Source organism: Petromyzon marinus, unplaced genomic scaffold (assembly GCF_048934315.1).
Source record: "Petromyzon marinus isolate PM22_M1 ecotype Great Lakes invasive population unplaced genomic scaffold, UKy_Petmar_22M1.pri1.0 PM_G_Scaffold_25, whole genome shotgun sequence".
In the NCBI taxonomy this organism is placed as follows: Eukaryota; Metazoa; Chordata; class Hyperoartia; order Petromyzontiformes; family Petromyzontidae; genus Petromyzon; species Petromyzon marinus.
The window spans coordinates 1199207-1218900 of NW_027422817.1; the positions used below are offsets into that span (position 1 = coordinate 1199207).

Here is a 19694-nt window from a genome sequence, read left to right on the forward strand (position 1 = left end):
GCTAGTGACGTCATGTCACCAAGGTATTCACCCCACCCCGTCTACCGCGCCCTTGAGCGTGACGTCACCTCTGCCTGGGTCACTTCCGTTATCTGTTCAAGTACAATCCTTATTTGGGCAAAGCTACGCCCGGTGACTGGCGGCTCATTAACATAATGTGTTCGTGTCGACCGTCGCGAGTTTATTGCGACGGGTTCAGCACCCACGCCACATCCCTCCACGTATGGGCCGGCTCATTAACATAATTTATTTAAATTAAGACCCGCTCATTGCGGGAGGGGAGTGTTCTTGTACCACGCAAGTGACGTCACCTCCTGCTGCTGCGTGACGTCACGAGGTAACAGAAATCTGCCGCTCCGCGCATGAACTGAAATCCGAGGTGAGAAATTCTCATCGCGGTTGTGGTGGTGGTCGTGGTGGTTGTGGTGGTGGTTGTTGTTTACCAAGGTAGAGCCTCGCTCTCTCTCGTAGGGATGTCAGTTGAGTAGCAGCGAGCATGGGAATCGATGTCCAGGTTGGAACTTTACAACGCGGGGCCTAGCCACGCGGGGCCTTGCCTCCTGCCCTCGCCTGATCGCGTTTGCTTCAATTATCTCGCTTAGTTGAGCAATCTTTGTAAGAAAGTAATCTACCAGGCTATGCGTTTATTGTGTGTTGACCGACTCTCTGTGTTGCATTGCATTACATTTCCAAGTTTTACTCAGTTTGTTTGATTAAGTGTGCTTTTGATTTAAAGCTTTCGTGACTGCAGGGATTCATATTCTTGGTTCTTTCGGTAAAGTCACCACGTAGAAGGGAAACAATAAAATAATAAAAATATAAAATAATAAAAATATGAAACAATAAAATTGTCACGACGTTTCGACTGCAAGAAAATGTTCTTGCTGTGGTTTTTCTTGCTGTGGTTTTCACACCTGATGATGATTGTGTTGCAGTCGAAATGTCGTGATAATTTTATTGTTTTATATATTTTTTATTTTATTGTTTCCCTTCTACATGGTGGTGACTTTACCGAAATAATCAAGAATATAAGTGTGCTTTCTCTCTCTCTGCGTGTCCTCGTGTTATTATTATTTACTGCAGTCACCAAAGTTCCAAATCTCTTATTGACACAAGGCCGTAATTATAATATATTATAATAATTATAATATGTTATAATAATTATAATATATATTGGTGGGGGACATATCCCCCCACAATAATCAAATATGGTCAAAATGCCCCCCCAATATATTGCTATAAAAATATATATTTTTTAAATAATAATTGCTATGCTATGTTAATAAAAACAATTTGCTAAACCTTGGCCACAAAATGTGGACTTGTCTTCATATAACAATGCGTAGATTTGTGTTTATATGATTGTGTTGTACTTTATGAATCCCTAATCTCTGCCATTATATACTATGAAACAAGAAAAGTTAAAAAGTAAAAACAGAGCAATGTAATACAATACAATATTATACATGATTGTATCAAATAACAAAAACATTCCATCCCATGTGTTAGTGAAATTTTTCAATATTTTAGGAAATGTCAGGAAATTAGTTTTCAAATTTAGATTTTTTTCTGGGGGGGGGGGACCCCAGACCCCCTGGTAGATTTGTTCCCCCCCAATGTTGACTCCATGGCTACGGCCTTGCATTGACTCGCGGATTTCTCTACACCCCTCCCCTCTCTCTCTCTGCCTCTCTCTCTCTATTTAAGGCCTCAACACAGAGGCGTTGTTTCTCTGTGCGTACAGTGAGGGAAAAAAGTATTTGATCCCCTGCTGATTTTGTACGTTTGCCCACTGACAAGGAAATGATCAGTCTATAATTTTAATGTTAGGTTTATTTGAACAGTGAGAGACAGAATAACAACAAGAAAATCCAGAAAAACGCATGTCAAAAATGTTATAAATTGATTCGCATTTTAATGAGGGAAATAAGTATTTGACCCCCTCTCAATCAGAAAGATTTCTGGCTCCCAGGTGTCTTTTATACAGGTAACGAGCTGAGATTAGGAGCACACTCTTAAAGGGAGTGCTCCTAATCTCAGCTTGTTACCTGTCTAAAAGACACCTGTCCACAGAAGCAATCAATCAATCAGATTCCAAACTCTCCACCATGGCCAAGACCAAAGAGCTCTCCAAGGATGTCAGGGACAAGATTGTAGACCGACACAAGGCTGGAATGGGCTACAAGACCATTGCCAAGCAGCTTGGTGAGAAGGTGACAACAGTTGGTGCGATCATTCGCAAATGGAAGAAACACAAAAAAACTGTCAATCTCCTTCGGCCTGGGGTTCCATGCAAGATCTCACCTCGTGAAGTTGCAATGATCATGAGAACGGTGAAGAATCAGCCCAGAACTACACGGGAGGATCTTGTCAAAGATCTCAAGGCAGCTGGGACCATAGTCACCAAGAAAACAATTGATAACACGCTTCACCGTGAAGGACTGAAATCCTGCAGCACCCGCAAGGTCCCCCTGCTCAAGAAAGCACATATACATGCCCGTCTGAAGTTTGCCAATGAACATCTGAATGATTCAGAGGACAACTGGGTGAAAGTGTTTTGGTCGGATGAGACCAAAATGGAGCTCTTTGGCATCAACTCAACTCGCTGTGTTTGGAGGAGGAGGAATGCTGCCTATGACCCCAAGAACACCATCCCCACCGTCAAACATGGAGGTGGAAACATTATGCTTTGAGGGTGTTTTTCTGCTGAGGGGACAGGACAACTTCACCGCATCAAAGGGACGATGGACGGGGCCATGTACCGTCAAATTTTGGGTGAGAAACTCCTTCCCTCAGCCAGGGCATTGAAAATGGGTCGTGGATGGGTATTCCAGCATGACAATGACCCAAAACACAGGGCCAAGGCAACAAAGGAGTGGCTCGAGAAGAAGTACATTAAGGTCCTGGAGTGGCCTAGCCAGTCTCCAGACCTTAATCCCATAGAAAATCTGTGGAGGGAGCTGAAGGTTCGAGTTTCCAAACGTCAGCCTCGAAACCTTAATGACTTGGAGAAGATCTGCACAGAGGAGTGGGACAAAATCCCTCCTGAGATGTGTGCAAACCTGGTGGCCAACTACAAGAAACGTCTGACCTCTGTTATTGCCAACAAGGGTTTTGCCACCAAGTACTAAATCATGTTTTGCAGAGGGGTCAAATACTTTTTTCCCTCATTAAAATGCAAATCAATTTATAACGTTTTTGACATGCGTTTATCTGGATTTTTTTTGTTATTCTGTCTCTCACTGTTCAAATAAACCTACCATTAAAATTAGACTGATCATTTCTTTGTCAGTGGGCAAACGTACAAAATCAGCAGGGGATCAAATACTTTTTTCCCTCACTGTATGTGTGTATCTCTCTGTGTTTCTCTGTGTTATATCTCTCTCTGTGTGTCTCCGTGTCTGTCTTTTGTCTCTCTTTCAAATTGAGCAACCTTTGGAAGAACGTTATCAACCAGGTGGGGTGTTGACTGTTATGTTGGCCGACTCTGTGTTGTATTGCATTACATTTCTAAGTTTACTAGGTTTGTTTTCTCTTGCATTTGTACCTGATGATGATTGCTTGTGTTGCAATTGAAACGTCGCATGCTATGTGCACACAGCGTTGGTGTACGGTGCTTTTTGTGGAATATTTTGCTGTTTTTCCCTGGATTTTATGTTTGCACAGTCACACATAGTCACTTCAAGATGTTTTCTTGTTCATGTTTTTTGTTTGTTGTGGTTGCACCCAATTCAAGAGCCGAATGGCTCACAGGTCTATACCAAATAAATGAAACTGAAACTATTAATTAATTAAATTTCCCTACGTGACTTTACCGAAAGAACCAAAGAGCATCTTAAGTTTTCATTTCTCTTCACCTGGCTCGCTACTTTGTAACTTTGTTTTGTTTTAAATATTCACAGTTTTTTTTTATTTTGTACCAGGCCACGCCCACGTTGAGCTGCTGTACCGCCCTTGTTTACAGAAGCAACCTGCCCACAACAACAACAATATCAACAAGGTGGGGCTTGTCAACAGCGTGGTGGTGTTCACTCTAGACACGTGGCGGTGTTCACTCTAGACACGTGGTGGTGTTCACTCTAGACACGTGGCGGTGTTCACTCTAGATGCGTGGCGGTGTTCACTCTAGACGCGTAGTGGTGTTCACTCTAGACGCGTGGCGGTGTTCACTCTAGACGCGTGGCGGTGTTCATTCTCTAGATGCGTGGCGGTGTTCACTCTAGACACGTGGTGGTGTTCACTCTAGACACGTAGTGGTGTTCACTCTAGACGCTTAGTGGTGTTCACTCTAGACACGTGGTGGTGTTCACTCTAGACCAGTGGTTCTTAACCTTGTTGGAGGTACCGAACCCCACCAGTTTCATATGCGCATTCACCGAACCCCTCTTTAGTGAAAAATAAAATGTGATTTTTTTCAAATTCAAGACGTAGATATGTTTTTTACTGGTACACAAAATGAGCCGTGCATGAACATTACCTTGTTCAAAGAATAAAACCAACACAATGCATAAACTCACAACAAATTACATACCTGGAAATCAATGTGACTTCTGCTGTTGCCTTTGAGAGATCAGTTCAGATATGCGTGGCTTCACCTTGGCAAGTGCCACTCTCATGTCATTTTCACAGCAAAGTCTGTTCCTTTTCTTCGTTTTTATGTCCAGCATCCTCGAAAAGGATTGCTCACAAAGATATGTTGTAACAAATGGTGTAAAAAAATCCAGGGCTTTCTTAGCAATAACTGGATACTTGTTCATTTGTCGACACCAAAACGTTGAGAGCGTTGTTGTTCTGAAGAGTTGCTGTTGAACCTGGCTCTGCTGAATTTCAATGATTTCGTCGAGGAATTCATCATTGACATCTGCTGTTTCAACAGCAAACGTGAACGGCTGTCTCACCCATGCTGGATATGACTCTCTTGTAGGGAAATATCCGTCGAGAGACTTTGCAAGCTCATCTAAGTGCGTGGCAATTGTTTGCTTCAGTTCCGTGGATACAGAAATATCTCCGATTCCAGACACATCTTCGATCTTACTTGCACAGTCGTCCAGAAGCGGGAAGTTTGCGAAGTTATTGTTCTCTGTTCGTCGTTTCCATAACGGTAGCTTTTTTTAAAAAGCCTTCAGGTGTTCTTCCGCTTCCATGATATTGACTCCACCACCCTGCATCTGCTGATTGAGATGATTGAGAGCTGCGAATATATCAGCCATGTACGCTAAAATGAGAATGAACTCAGGATTTTTGAAGCAATCTGCATGGCAGTGTTGGTGCTCTTGCAAAAACAGGGCTAATTCCACACGCATGGCAAAAACACGATTCAGCACCTGTCCCCGGGATAACCACCGAATATTAGAATGGAGCAGAAGTACCTCAAATTCAGAGCCCATTTCTTTACACAGCTCACTGAAGATGCGGTGCCTCAGAGCACTTTTTCGCACATAGTTCACACATTCCACCACAGTTTTTAATACTTCTGCCATTTTTGGAGGTAAGGTTTTTGTTGCCAACGCATGCCTGTGCAGAATACAATGCGTCACAATGATGTGTGGTGCATCGGCCTTTACTAGCGCACCAAAACCAGACTTTCTTCCCAGCATGACTGGAGCTCCGTCCGTACAAACTGCAGAAACCATATCCCATGAAAGATTGTTGTCTCTGAAGAAGTCATCCACAAGCTTCTTCACATCGGCTGCCTTCGTTGTTGTTGTTGTAAGAGGCTTACAAAATAAAAACTCTTCTTTTATCATGTCGTCTTTCACATAGCGTACAAAAACAGCAAGCTGGCTTAGATCAGAAACGTCTGTGGTTTCGTCGAGTTGAAGGCTGAATTTTGCCGGGCTTGAAATCAGATCCGCGACTACTTGAGCCAAGATGTCTTTACTCATGTCTTCTATTCTGTCACTGACGGTGTCATTTGAAAGGGGAATTTGGGATAATTTACCTTCGGCCGCTGTTCCGAGTATCAGATTCGCCATCTTTAATGCAGCTGGTTTCACAAGTGTTTCACCAATGGTGTGTGGCTTGCCCTGCTTTGCGATCAGGTAAGCAACTTCGTACGATGCTGTCAGGATCGGTTTGTTAACAGGTACAAATCCAAGAGCAGGCAGAGTGGCCCTTTCATCGAATCTGGCTCTCTTCACCCTGAATTCAGCAAGTGTTGTGTTCTTGTATTCCCCGTCTCCATGCAGCTTCAAGAAGTGTTCCTTTAGTTTTGCCGGTGCAAGACTAGAGTTGCTCAACTTGGCGTTGCAAATCATGCAGATAGGACGCTCACTCCCATCACGTTCCGTGATACATGAGAATCCATGTTGTACATATTCGTCCGACCACTTTCTTCTTTTGCCCAACATAGTATGGATAAAATATTAAAGAAATCACACGACGTACGACAACAACAGTCACACGTTGACTACTGAGTACGCACTAAATTCCCCGCAGCGCTGATTGGCCAAGCAGTGTAGCATGATCATCTGCAGCCAGTGATGGCCAAGCGGGCCGTGTGTGTCATCACAAATTTACACAATAATTCAAGTGTGTCCGGACCTCCGTGGCGGGGGCTCTGCCGAACCCCTGAGATCGACTCACCGAACCCCTGGGGTTCGATCGAACCCAGGTTAAGAACCACTGCTCTAGACGCTTGGTGGTGTTCACTCTAGACACTTGGTGGTGTTCACTCTAGACGTTTGGTGGTGTTCACTCTAGACGCGTGGCGGTGTTCACTCTAGACGCGTGGCGGTGTTCACTCTAGACGCTTGGCGGTGTTCATTCTCTACATGTAGAGGGGAAACCGGGGGATCGGGAAGGAAATCCACACGACCACGGGGAGAGAGACACGCAGCCTCGGCTGTGTTGATTGATCCTCAACTACTTGGTGGAGTGAGGAAGCATTACTACTGAGCAGGTGAAGGTGGCCAGGCGTGGGTCTGGACACACCACCACCTGTGAACCATGCCAGTGTGTGACAGTGGTGGAGCCAGTGGGGGGTAGGGTGGCACGTGCTTCCCCAACGATCCGATAGAAATCCCTCATTTTGATAGGATCATTGAGGTTTATTAGTAACGAGCTTCACTACCCAGCTTCGCCCGGGACTTGGATTCTTGTCTTGGATTAACTTCACATTCCCTTCTATTTCACTGAAAAACCCTGGAAAAAATTGATGCTTGCAAGAAAGAAAAAAGCCGAAACAAATAAATTTACCTAAATCGGATGTTTTCACTCAAGGAAATTCAACCCTAACGCACTTCTACGTAAGGTCGATTTTGGCCACTCGGGGAAGGGAATAATGACGTGGCGAGCTGAAAATAGTCACGTTCACTTAGAAATTACAGACAGCGTCAGCCGTGCAAATTTTCACGACGCCAGAGCTCAGCGTTGGAGAGGTTTTTGCTGCTTCGCACAAACAAACAGATGGAATGTTCTGCTTCATATTTTAGATAGCAGTTCTACCCGTTCTTCGCACGGAGGATGTGTGTTGAACTCCGAGAAGCCAATGGCTTCATCGGCCAGGAGCGAAGCGCCAACTAAAATCTCCCGGCACGCTGTTAACAGCTCTAAGCATTGCAGAGCGCTTGACTCAGAGGTGTTGCGGGTTGACGGCAGACACTTCATGGTCATTTCCCCCCCCCCCCCCAAAAAAAAAATACAAAATACTTTTTACATTTTTTACATTGTGTACAGTATGGAACATACCCACATGCCAAATTTCAAGTGTGTGGCACGTTGGGAAGTATGCTAAACATTTCGAACAGACACATGTATCCACACATTTCCCTTTCATATATATAGATAAATCAGCATTTTGCGACCCCCACTGCCACCGTGTGGCATATTATTACGTGCCAGGGACTCTATGAGAGTACAACAGTCCGAGTCCATAATTGGCAATAAGTAACGGCAAAGCAGTTATAAGTGGCTCACAGAATTTTGCGCAGTTGCGTATACAGTACACGACTTCCCTGAAGGCAAACACCTTCAGCGAGTGCAATGCCGATCACACGCGTCGAATAAAAAGTAAGGGACAAGTCATTACTTACTAACAACTCCTTACTAACAACTCCTTACTTACTAACAACTCCTTACTAACAACTCCTTACTGACAACTCCTTACTAACAACTCCTCACTAACAACTCCTTACTAACAACTCCTTACTTACTAACAACTCCTTACCAACAACTCCTTACTTACTAACAACTCCTATCATTTTTCATTGCTGGAGGGGTTTCCCCCCTTACCTGAAAATCCTGGCTCCGCCTCTGAGTGTGTGACAGTGTCAAGTTTGTGTTTGCAGTAAAGTCTATTAACTCTATTGAGCACGGAGGTTATATCAAAACAATAGTTTCTTTTTGTTTTCCTCTGCAACTCTTTATAAGAATGGAGTCAGGAAGTTAACACAGCACACACGTGCAGCTGAAGTCGGATCTGTTCATCCCAGCATTCAAGGACATCTGTGCCTGGCTTCACACCTCTAAGTTGCGATTGAACATTAATTTATGCATTTCTTCATAACACAAACAGTATTATTTAAACACCCTTTGCTATGTCAGCTGAATTTAGCTTTCATAAATATTCCTTTTGTTGCCAGACAGCTGAAATTGTGTGCTCGGAGTTTTTGGTGAACATTCATTTTGAAGATACGAGGGCTTCCAGGCATGTTTATAACCATTTGCCCTCTCATTGTGTGCCATAACAGCCCGTGTGATGAATTTTGGGACACTTTTCCACTATATCATGATTATATGAATAAGTATAGACGTGTAAGTCACGTGTTACTGTGTATATATGCTTTCCTCTGTGCCTCGATACTGACGTGTAGATGGTGTGGATATTATTTTTTTCTGTCTGCAGCTGACGCTTCTTCTGACGCTTCCTCTGCAGAATTGGTCTGATGGAGCAAATGCACTCAGCGCAGCTCGGTAGGACAAGGCAACAATGCGACCGGTGTGCATACAGCACGGATCGTACTGGAAATTTCACACGGCACAAGAGAACTCACACAGGAGAGAAACCCTTCAAGTGCAGTGTGTGTGGGATGGCGTTTGCACATTCATCTACTCTAGTAGAACACCAGAGAACACACGGGAGAGAAACCCTTCAGGTGCAGTCTGTGTGGGAAGGCGTTTCCACGTTCATCTGCTCTTGTAATACACCAGAGAACACACACGGGAGAGAAACCCTTCAAGTGCAGTGTGTGTGGGAAGGCGTTTGCACAGTCATCTAATCTTGTAGAACACCAGAGAACACACACGGGAGAGAAACCCTTCAAGTGCAGTGTGTGTGGGTATCCGTTTGCACATTCATCTACTCTTGTAATACACCAGAGAACACACACGGGAGAGAAACCCTTCAAGTGCAGTGTGTGTGGGAAGGCGTTTGCACATTCATCTGCTCTTGTAATACACCAGAGAACACACACGGGAGACAAACCCTTCAAGTGCACTGTGTGTGGGACGGCGTTTGCACAGTCTAATCTTGTAGAACACCAGAGAACTCACACAGGAGAGAAACCCTTCAAGTGCAGTGTGTGTGGTGTTGTATACGGCCCTTTTTCCACAATTAATATCCATAAGAATATTTACGGATGCATACACCTAGATTTCTTTTTCCTTTCTTTCGTGACAAACAATATATATATTTTTTTTAATGAATCAAACCAGTAAGCCAGAAACACGAAAAACCAGATGTCGGTCATAAACAGACCATTAAAGAATAAAGAAATAATAAAACTCTCAAGGCGAGGATGTAACAGCTATCGGCGAAAATCTCCAGATGAACAAGAGTTTGATGGGCCCCTTAGGAAAGGTCCCTCCGAGGTCAGAACACCAAGAGAGCAGACACCAGACGCCAACAGGGTAAATCGTATACATATTCTTTTCCTTATTTTCCAGTAAAACAACAACAAAAAAAATTAAAAGGCAACAACAAGAATAAGATAAAAGTAGCGAGCCTAACGCTCACTCCAATTAAGAACAGGCCACCAGACACATCAGTGAATTATTATCCAATAATTAATTCGCTATCAAATGATTTTCACCTTTAATACTTTTACTGTTAAAGCAAAGCTTGGAGACAAAATACCGAGTCACATCAAAGGTTATCGAGAAGGAATGAGGCGAACGGGCAAACTTACGAAAGAGTTTAAACAATATCCCAAGCAACCCCGACCATCTTTGTCTCTCTCACAGCGCGGAGAAGCAGGAATTACACCTTATCACAAGGGGCCATCTGGAAAAGCCAGCCGGGTTTGATGAGGAGACACACCCCACCCCACACACGGCAACCAGACAAACAAGTTTTAAAGAAATTGCAAAATAACATTAATAATAATGTGTTAACCTTAAACGATATTCCATTATAGAACCTTACAGAACCAAGGGATATGGATTCCAACAATCTGGAAACAGACCTCTTAAACTCAGGATGAAAATTATTTTTCTTTTTAATAATTCCATCATAACAATTCGAACCTCGGTAAACCGAGAGGTGTCGGGAGGACGTAGTTACAAACACGAGTCGTGGCGAACATGGAGTCGAAATGATATTTGCAAAGTATAGAGAGATGGGAAGATCCCGGCCACCTTTGTCTTTCCCTGCAGCACGTGATAAAATGCATACGCTCGGAAGAGCATCTTCACTTGGAAATAAATCAAATACTATCAATCACAAGCAGGATCATAACTGTGTATGATAAGATACCAACTGTGATGTGAAATGTTAAACTTAAAAAAAATCTTAACCATTTCTTTGTGCGTCGGAACGTGAACGGAAAAGGGGGGGGGGAACCCGCCCCTCTCTCTGGGTGGAGGGATCAGACAACCAGACGCCACCGAGATGAATCGAGGTGTCTGTTGTCTTGATGTTTATGGCTTGAGGAAAGACCCGAACAGGACCGTGTCATAAATGACACACACACAAACATACACACTGACACACGAACCCCCCCCACCACCGACACACGAACCCCCCCCACCGACATACGATCAGATCAAAGATAGCTCCACCTCGTGAGGGGGAGCCGAGAAGGGGAGAGATTTTTGGCATAAAAAGGAGCCGTTTCAGCATTGAAACCAGCTCATCAGCCCTCGGAGCCAACTCATCAGCCCTCGGGGGCAGCTCAACAGAAGAAGACTCATCTCAACTCAGCTCAACAGAAGAAGACTCATCTCAACTCAGCTCAACAGAAGAAGACTCATCTCAACTCAACTCAGCAGAAGAAAAACTTGACCTGTCGCTCGCGAGCGCAGCGTCAGCTACTACAGCAGCGGAAAGAGCGCGCGCCGGCGTAGCTCATCCAGCAGTGGAGGAAACTGCTGTCAGCGAATCAGCACGGGCGCGTTCGCGCATCTTCAAGGAGAAAGAGCGCGGCCAGCAACGCCAAGCAAGAGCGTGCAGCAGCTCAGCCAGCAGTGGAGAGAAACTGCTATCAGCGAACCAGCACGGGCGCGTTCGCGCGTCTTCAAGGAGAGGAAGCGCGCGCCACCAGCGTGCCATCAGCACCAGCCATCAGCACCAGCGCGCCGCTGCGGGCGTGCTTCTAACGCCGTCTACCAGACGGTCATCTCAGCTACAACAACGCATCTACTCGTTCACCAACGTCCGTCGAGTCCGAACCAACTACTGAAAGAAGAATCAACTGATACGTATGATACACTGCCCCCCACTACACACAAACCAGACGTCTGCTTGACGCAAAGAATCGATTCCGAACATTGGCCTACTCTTTCACCACTCACACCATTCAACACACACACACACGGGTCATTAACAAAGCCTAAAAACCTCAAGCCATTGAACCATCCGTGATTGTGGAAACATCGCAACGACCGAGTGAATAATCCATCGTTTTTAAGAGTGTTCATAATTTTTCTCTGTAATATTGTGCTGGGGCTGTACTTCTAACCGCATAAATTACCAACTGACCCATTAACAAGGATTAATTCTTGGCTCCTCACCACGGAGCGCCGCTCGCGGGGTTGAAGAGCGGGTTCAACCGGTTCCCTGTCAGGGGTCTGGCCACAATCAATTAAAAGATTGGCCCGAGATAAGGATCTCAAAAGGAAACATCGCCACCCATTGAGTCGCGTTGAGAAGTTGATTAGGAATACTTGAGTCGTTCGTTAATATTTGTCTGTCTGCATAATCTTGCCGGTATCCACGAATGAAATAACGAATTCAAACGCATATTTGTGCCTCCAAGAATAATACTGGTTGGAGTGCCCTGTCAACGAGTAGCGTTGCATAATAATCAGTCATCCTATTGTTAACAACGTGACAATAATTGCATTAAGGGCCGCGCATGATCAGTGACCGAATGCTGTTTTGTGTGACAATTCAAGTAACGAAGCATTGTGGCCATCGAGTGGTGTTGATAAGGCAATTAGAAGTATTACAGTCGAACGCTTTAAATTCATAATCGTTATGAATCAATGAACGAACATCAACGTGGTACTGTGCTGACGATTTCAAGCATAATAACTTCGCATATCAGAATGTATTAAGGATTGGATACGAATCAAAGACCAAGTGCCGTGTTGTGTAACAATTCAAGCATACGAGTTTGCATATTATAAAGTTAAGGTTTGATAGAATAGTTCGCATGTTTTTAATCTCTCTCTCAACAACCGATCGATTGCGTTACGCGTCGGGAATTAACCACAGGTGCCGCTATCGAGGTGAAACAACGCAATCGTGATGGTATCGTGTTAACGCTGTGTTGAAATTCCAAATCCCGAGATTGAGTTTTTCATATATAAGTTAGCTAGAAATAAAATTGATTAAAGCAGAAGGTTTGTGTGTGATTCTTCCTGAAATTCTGCATAATATTGTTCTGCGTATGAGATCTGAATCCTGGGGACCTATCATAAGCACACTATCACCACATGATCCATAACACACATAATCCGTAATGTTCAATCGAGAGTAATCGTATCCTTATCGATAATACGGAATTGAAGAGCAGAGTCGAATCGTCTCTCTCTCATTCACGCTCACAACGCCTGCGTCACTGCATACGATTAATTGCGTTATTCCAATTCATAACACAATCCTCGTCACCGAGGCTCGACCTGATAATCCATAACGACCTGCATTATCATAACCACGCCCACTCGCATAAATTAATACGATTATCTCTCGAATCAGCATAATTTATGCACATAATTACACTAATTAACATAATTTCGGATAAATTATGCAAATCTCAAATTTCATTTAATTTTCATTATTTTCATCAATTTTCATAACACCTATATATACAACAGTGGGAAGGCATTTGCAGATTCATCAAATCTTCAAGTACACCAGAGAACACACACGGGAGAGAAACCCTTCAGGTGCACTCCGTGCGGGATAACGTTTGCACAGCAACCACATCTTCAAGTACACCAGAGAACACAGAAGCATCAGAAGATCCACAAGGAGTGGAGTCTGAAATCGGCTTGTGAAAGTCAAAGTGCCACCATGAGCCCATCCCTCATGAAACATGAACCGGAAGAAAATCCCAGCTTGGACACTTTTAAAGTTATCGAGGTGAAATATGAAGAGGTAATGGTGAAGAGGGAAGAAGTGATGGTGAAGAGGGAAGAAGTGATGGTGAAATGTGAAGATGAAGATTCAACTCCAAAATGGGACCTTCACATTGATGGAGGTAACGTGAAGCAAGAGGAGAATTCTGACTGTGAGGCAGAGCGAGGCAACTCCCAGCAGTTTGTGGAAGTGGAGGTGTGGGTGGACTTCCTCCGAGACAATACAAAGTCAAGTGGAGACCCGGTAGATGTGTAAGCCAGAGACGATGTCGCTACAATAGATGCACCTTTGTCACAGGCCTTTAATGACAAGAATATGAAGTTGAACACTCATTTCCTAGGTTCAACCTGCAGAGTAAGAGCGGCCAGTCTTTGTGGACCTGTGGGTTGGGTCAATCTCTCACCAGGAGCGAGAGACAATAAGCTCCCAAGCATTCACGATGTTCTCATGATAATTGCGTTTACGCTTTGCTCGCTTAATCGCCTCGGCAACTCGGAGTTTTGTATCTCGTCTGAGACGCTCGAAGAGCATCCCCAAGTAGCAGCTGCCCCTGTGTGGCACGGAGTGGTGGCCCTGCACCGGCCTGCATGTGGGCAAGAGACTGTCAGTAGGGGGCGATGATTGATGCGTCATCTCAGTTGTGTAGTTTGTAGGCAATCTTGATTTCGAAGCTTTCGTGACTGCAGGAATCCACACTCTTGAGTTATTTCGGTAAAGTCACCACGTGGGTAGAAACATAACAGATCACGGCGTTTAGATCACAACACAAGCAATCGTCATCAGGTGGGACAACCACAGCAAGAGAAATTGCTGAAGTAGTAGGCGCCTACTCCAGCAGTTTCTTCTTCTTGCTGCTGTGCTTGTCCCACCTGATGACGATTGCTTGTGTTGCCATCGAAGTGCCGTGATCTATTATTTGTAGCGTAATGTTTAGAATTTGCTACATTTTGACCCAGACCCCAGCATGCAACGGTCTACTCGTTTTGAATGATGCAACAATAGTACGTTGTACATACACTGTTAAGCAGACGGTGCGTATTTGTAAAATAACTTCTTGTTAATACGATGTAACGTGATGCAGTCAATATCGCTGCAGTAATCAATGTTAATATGCCCGTCAATAATTTAGAATGAATACTTGTCTGATTGTGCGCGTACATGTAACATTTTGTCTGAGGGTCACACATTGATTAAGTGATGTTAGGACAAAGTGTGTGTGTGTTTTGGAAGTAACCTGTACAGAGAACTCAGGTGAGACCCGTTGTTCTTGTGATACAGGTCAAAGGGTACTTTTGTGTTTCACGAAGCGTCTGCCTCTGGAGCAACTCATTGTCTTTGAAATAGGGAGCACACTCGGATCATTCATCAGTTACAAGGCATACCACTTGAAAGTTAAACGTATAGGAGGAGATACATTCTCTACAACACGAATTGTAGTTTTGTCTTACGTGTTGACGTAGATTTTGTCTAACTAGGACTAGAAATGCTCCTTGCTGATTCACGTCTGGATGTTCGTAACCATCGGTTGAAGCAAACCCCACTGCTGCTGTTGAGACGCTGTGCACCAATAATGGCCCAACACATTGACGGCCTTCAGGCCAGGAAAGTCACAACATTTGCACACGAAGGACGCATTCACGCAAGTACCCCATGCTCCGTTTTGAAGTTTTAAAATGAAACATCTTTGAATTGTGTTGTGTTTTGAGTTAGATGATTTTATTTCTTCATTAAAAGCTTGTATCAATTTACATCTGGAAGACTTCATTGAAAAGGACATTTCGTGTGAATTTTCTCTCGTCATTAAGTAGATGGCCTTGCCGGGGGTTCGGTTTAATGCGGACACAAACAGTGTACACACACACAGTGTACACACACACAGTGTACATACACAGTGTTAACACACTACACACACACACACAGTGTATACACAGTGTACACACACACACAATGTACACACACACAGTTTACACATACAGTGTACACACACAGTGTACACACACAATGTACACATACAGTGTACACACAGTGTACACACACACAGTGTACACACTGTACATACACAGTGTTCACACACTACACACACACAGTGTATACAGTGTACACACACAATGTACACACACACAGTGTACACATACACAGTGTAGACACACACAGTGTACACACAGTTTACACACACAATGTACACACATAGTGTACACACACAGTGACGAGTGTCGCTGTCTTCCTGCTGTCTCCACAGCTGCCGTGACGAGTGTCGCTGTCTTCCTGCTGTCTCACAGCTGCCGTGACGAGTGTCGCTGTCTTTCTGCTGTCTCACAGCTGCCGTGACGAGTGTCGCTGTCTTCCTGCTGTCTCACAGCTGCGGTGACGAGTGTCGCTGTCTTCCTGCTGTCTCCACAGCTACCGTGACGAGTGTCACTGTCTTCCTGCTGTCTCACAGCTGCCGTGACGAGTGTCGCTGTCTTCATGCTGTCTCTACAGCTGCCGTGACGAGTGTCGCTGCCTTCCTGCTGTCTCTACAGCTGCGGTGACGAGTGTCGCTGTCTTCCTGCTGTCTCCACAGCTGCCGTGACGAGTGTCGCTGTCTTCCTGCTGTCTCTACAGCTGCCGTGACGAGTGTCGCTGTCTTCCTGCTGTTTCCGCAGCTGCCGTGACGAGTGTCGCAGTCTTCCTGCCGTCTCACAGCTGCCGTGACGAGTGTCGCTGTCTTCCTGCTGTCTCACAGCTGCCGTGACGAGTGTCGCTGTCTTCCTGCTGTCTCTACAGCTGCCGTGACGAGTGTCGCTGTCTTCCTGCTGTCTCCACAGCTGCCGTGACGAGTGTCGCTGTTTTCCTGCTGTCTCCACAGCTGCCGTGACGAGTGTCGCTGTCTTCCTGCTGTCTCACAGCTGCCGTGATGAGTGCCGGTGACTCCAGGTTGTCTCTGGCCGCTGCCGTGATGAGTGCCGGTGACTCCAGGTTGTCTCTGGCCGCTGCTGGAGCTCACAGGAACATTCTGGTGAGTCGCTTTTAGGGGGGCTCACCGGTGCTCTGTGTACTACTATACACTGTACACTACTATACACTGTACGCTATACTATACACTGTACAGTTTAACACGTAGGCTTTCGCGACCAATATTATTCATAATAAAGTTTTTTGGGTTAGATCACGTTTATTTATAAATTTGTCGTAACCCTCCACCACCCGACACGGCCAATCAGCAAAAAAAGTGTCACGTTGACAAAAGACAAATAATTCACTACTTCAGCCCACCGGTGTGTTGAAGAGTTAATCCACATTTACAGTTTGAGTACGACGTTTCGCTGGTAAATACATCCAGCATCATCAAGCAATTCGCCAGAATGGTAAAGCCCTCGCTTGCTCCCGGTTTTTTATATAGTGTGGCCTGGAAGCGTATTATTAAATAATACACATTACATTTAAATAATTACTAATCTACAACTCATTACTAATCATAAACAATGACTGATTACTAATCGATTATATAATTACAATACCCCCCCCTCCGCCTCTAATCGCTGCACCTGATATGAGTTAAGTGATGACGTCACCCTGCTGCTCTATATAAAAACCGGGAGCAAGCGAGGGCTTTACCATTCTGGCGAATTGCTTGATGATGCTGGATGTATTTACCAGCGAAACGTCGTACTCAAACTGTAAATGTGGATTAACTCTTCAACACACCGGTGGGCTGAAGTAGTGAATTATTTGTCTTTTGTCAACGTGACACTTTTTTTGCTGATTGGCCGTGTCGGGTGGTGGAGGGTTACGACACATTTATAAATAAACGCGATCTAACCCAAAAACCTTTATTATGAATACACTGTACACTATACACTGCACACTATACACTGTACACTATACTATACACTGTACACTATACTATACACTGTACGCTATACTATACACTACTATACACTGTACACTATACACTGTACACTATACTATACACAACTATACACTACATTACTATACACTTCACAACTATACACTGTACACTATACACAACTATACACTACATTACTATACACTACACAACTATACACTGTACACTATACACAACTATACACTACAATTACTATACACTACACTACTATGCACTACATTACTATACACTACACTATACCCTACACTACTATAAACTACAGTACTATACGCTACTATACACAATGCACTACTATACACTACAATGTAATATACACTACTATACACTACAATCGGTCCTGGGCCTCCCCTAGGTTGACTCAAAAGAGTAGCTGGTGTAGCGGTGTGTCGTAGTAAACAAAGCCACTGGGGAGACAAAGGCGGTTCGGCGTGGTGCTGGCCACCCACCCCCTCATGTGCCACAGTGCCGGCAGCCTTGATAGGTGCTTCTCTTCGCTAACAGCACTTGCCCCTATAGCCTGCCGAGGCTACACGGGGGACCTTTGTGTCTGTGTGAGTGATGACATGTGGCTCCGTGATGCCTCTGTCCGCTGGGACGCAGCTGAAGCCGGTGCCTGCAATGCTTCGTCTGCTGCAGTCGGTCGGTGTCGAGGGCGACACATTCACGTGGGAGCAGGTGGGTCCCATCACGGCCACCAACACCATCATCATCTGCGTGGCTAGGAGATGTTGACTACCTCGCCTGGTGTACAGGAGGTCGTGGGACCCACCATCATCATTATCAGGGTGGCTAGGAGATGTTGACTACCTCGTCTGGTGTACAGGAGGTCGTGGATTCTATCGCGACCCAGACACCTGCTGTATAATTTGGATTTGCAGGATTATCACAGATGGCTACGTGCGGTGCGAAAGAAGTTCAACATAGTACAGACGTTACACTCACCCACCCACTCACCCAACCACTCGTCCACCCACTCATTCATTGACCTACTCAGCCACCCACTCACCCAACCACTCACCCACTCCATTTACCCACACACTAACACTCACTCATCCAACCACTCACTCATCCACTCACTCACCCAACCACTCACTCTACTCACCCTCTAACCCATCCACTCACCCTCTAACCCATCCACTCACTGACTAGTCCATCTCTTCCGCCCATGCCACTAAATCACTGATCCACCCACTCACTCACTGATTCTCTCACTGATCCACACACCCACTCACTCACCTACTCACTCACCTACCCACCCACTCACCCACTCAATCACTCAACCACCCACTCACTCACCTACCCACCCACTCACCCACTCAATCACTCAACCACCCACTCACTAACTCATCCACTCACTCACCCACTCACTCACCCACCCACCTACTCACCCACTCAGTCACCCACTCGTGTGTGTGCATGCATGCGTGTGTGTGTGCATGTGTGTGTGTACGTCCCACGTAGGCGTACCACTACGTGGGACAATACATCAAGCGGAGACAACTTTACGATGTAGAGAGGCCGTACCTGGTGAGGTGTGGCGGGGACCCCCTGGGGGAGGTGTTTGGTGTGGAGGGATTCTCACTCAGAGATCCCAGGTGAGGGAGATAGAAAGAGGGTGGAGAGAGATTTGGTGGGTGGGTGAGTGAGTGTGGGTGAGCGGATGAGTTATTTAGTGAGTGAGTGGGAGGGAGGGCGAGTGGGGGAGTGAATTATTGAGTGGGTGGGTGAGCTGTTTAGTGAGTGGGTGAGTGATTGAGTGGGTGAATATTCTTTGGTTCTTTCACTAAAGTCACGTAGATAGAAAAATTATAATTTAAAAAGTGAAATAAAAAGAAACAAACGAGAGAGAGGGGTGGAGAGAGAGAGAGAGGGGCGGTAGATAGAGCCTGCATCCAAACCCAGCCTGGATCTCCCTGTCTCTCTCTTCCAGACACTCGGTGGTAGCGCTGTTCGTGAAGTCATTCTCCATAGTGACGGCCGACAGCAGGCGAGGTGAAGTTCCCCTCCCTCCTCCTCCTCACTCCCTCCTTCTCACTCCCTCCCCGGGTTCATAGCGCGATGTAGCGCTAACTACAATACCGCTACCCATATACAGTCATACACTCACTCACACACTCACACACACTCACACATTCACTCACATACACACACTCACACATTCACTCACTCACACTCACATATTCACTCACTCACACACTCACACACACTCACACACACTCACACACTCACTCACACACACACTCACTCACACACTCACACACACTCACACACTCACACACACTC

General features: G+C 45.3%; 1 protein-coding gene across 1 annotated transcript; it reads left to right on the top strand.

Annotated features, from left to right (window-relative positions):
* The first annotated feature begins 323 nt into the window (after positions 1-323).
* On the top strand, positions 324-19010 carry LOC142913396 (E3 ubiquitin-protein ligase Mdm2-like). The gene is made up of 6 exons (XM_076060936.1): positions 324-379; positions 3924-4000; positions 8876-8938; positions 16411-16520; positions 18012-18086; positions 18873-19010. The coding sequence occupies exons 4-6, from the start codon at positions 16419-16421 to the stop codon at positions 19008-19010; spliced, it is 315 nt and encodes a 104-aa protein (XP_075917051.1). The 5' UTR covers positions 324-379; positions 3924-4000; positions 8876-8938; positions 16411-16418.
* The last annotated feature ends 684 nt before the right edge of the window (positions 19011-19694 follow it).

Excerpts from the sequence above, each read along its gene's own strand:
- LOC142913396 (XM_076060936.1), top strand. The coding sequence starts at position 16,419 with ATGAGTGCCGGTGACTCCAGGTTGTCTCTGGCCGCTGCCGTGATGAGT. Across the intron at positions 16,521-18,011 it reads GAGCTCACAGGAACATTCTG|CTGAAGCCGGTGCCTGCAAT; the intron begins GTGAGTCGCTTT and ends GCTGGGACGCAG. Across the intron at positions 18,087-18,872 it reads ACACATTCACGTGGGAGCAG|GCGTACCACTACGTGGGACA; the intron begins GTGGGTCCCATC and ends CGTCCCACGTAG.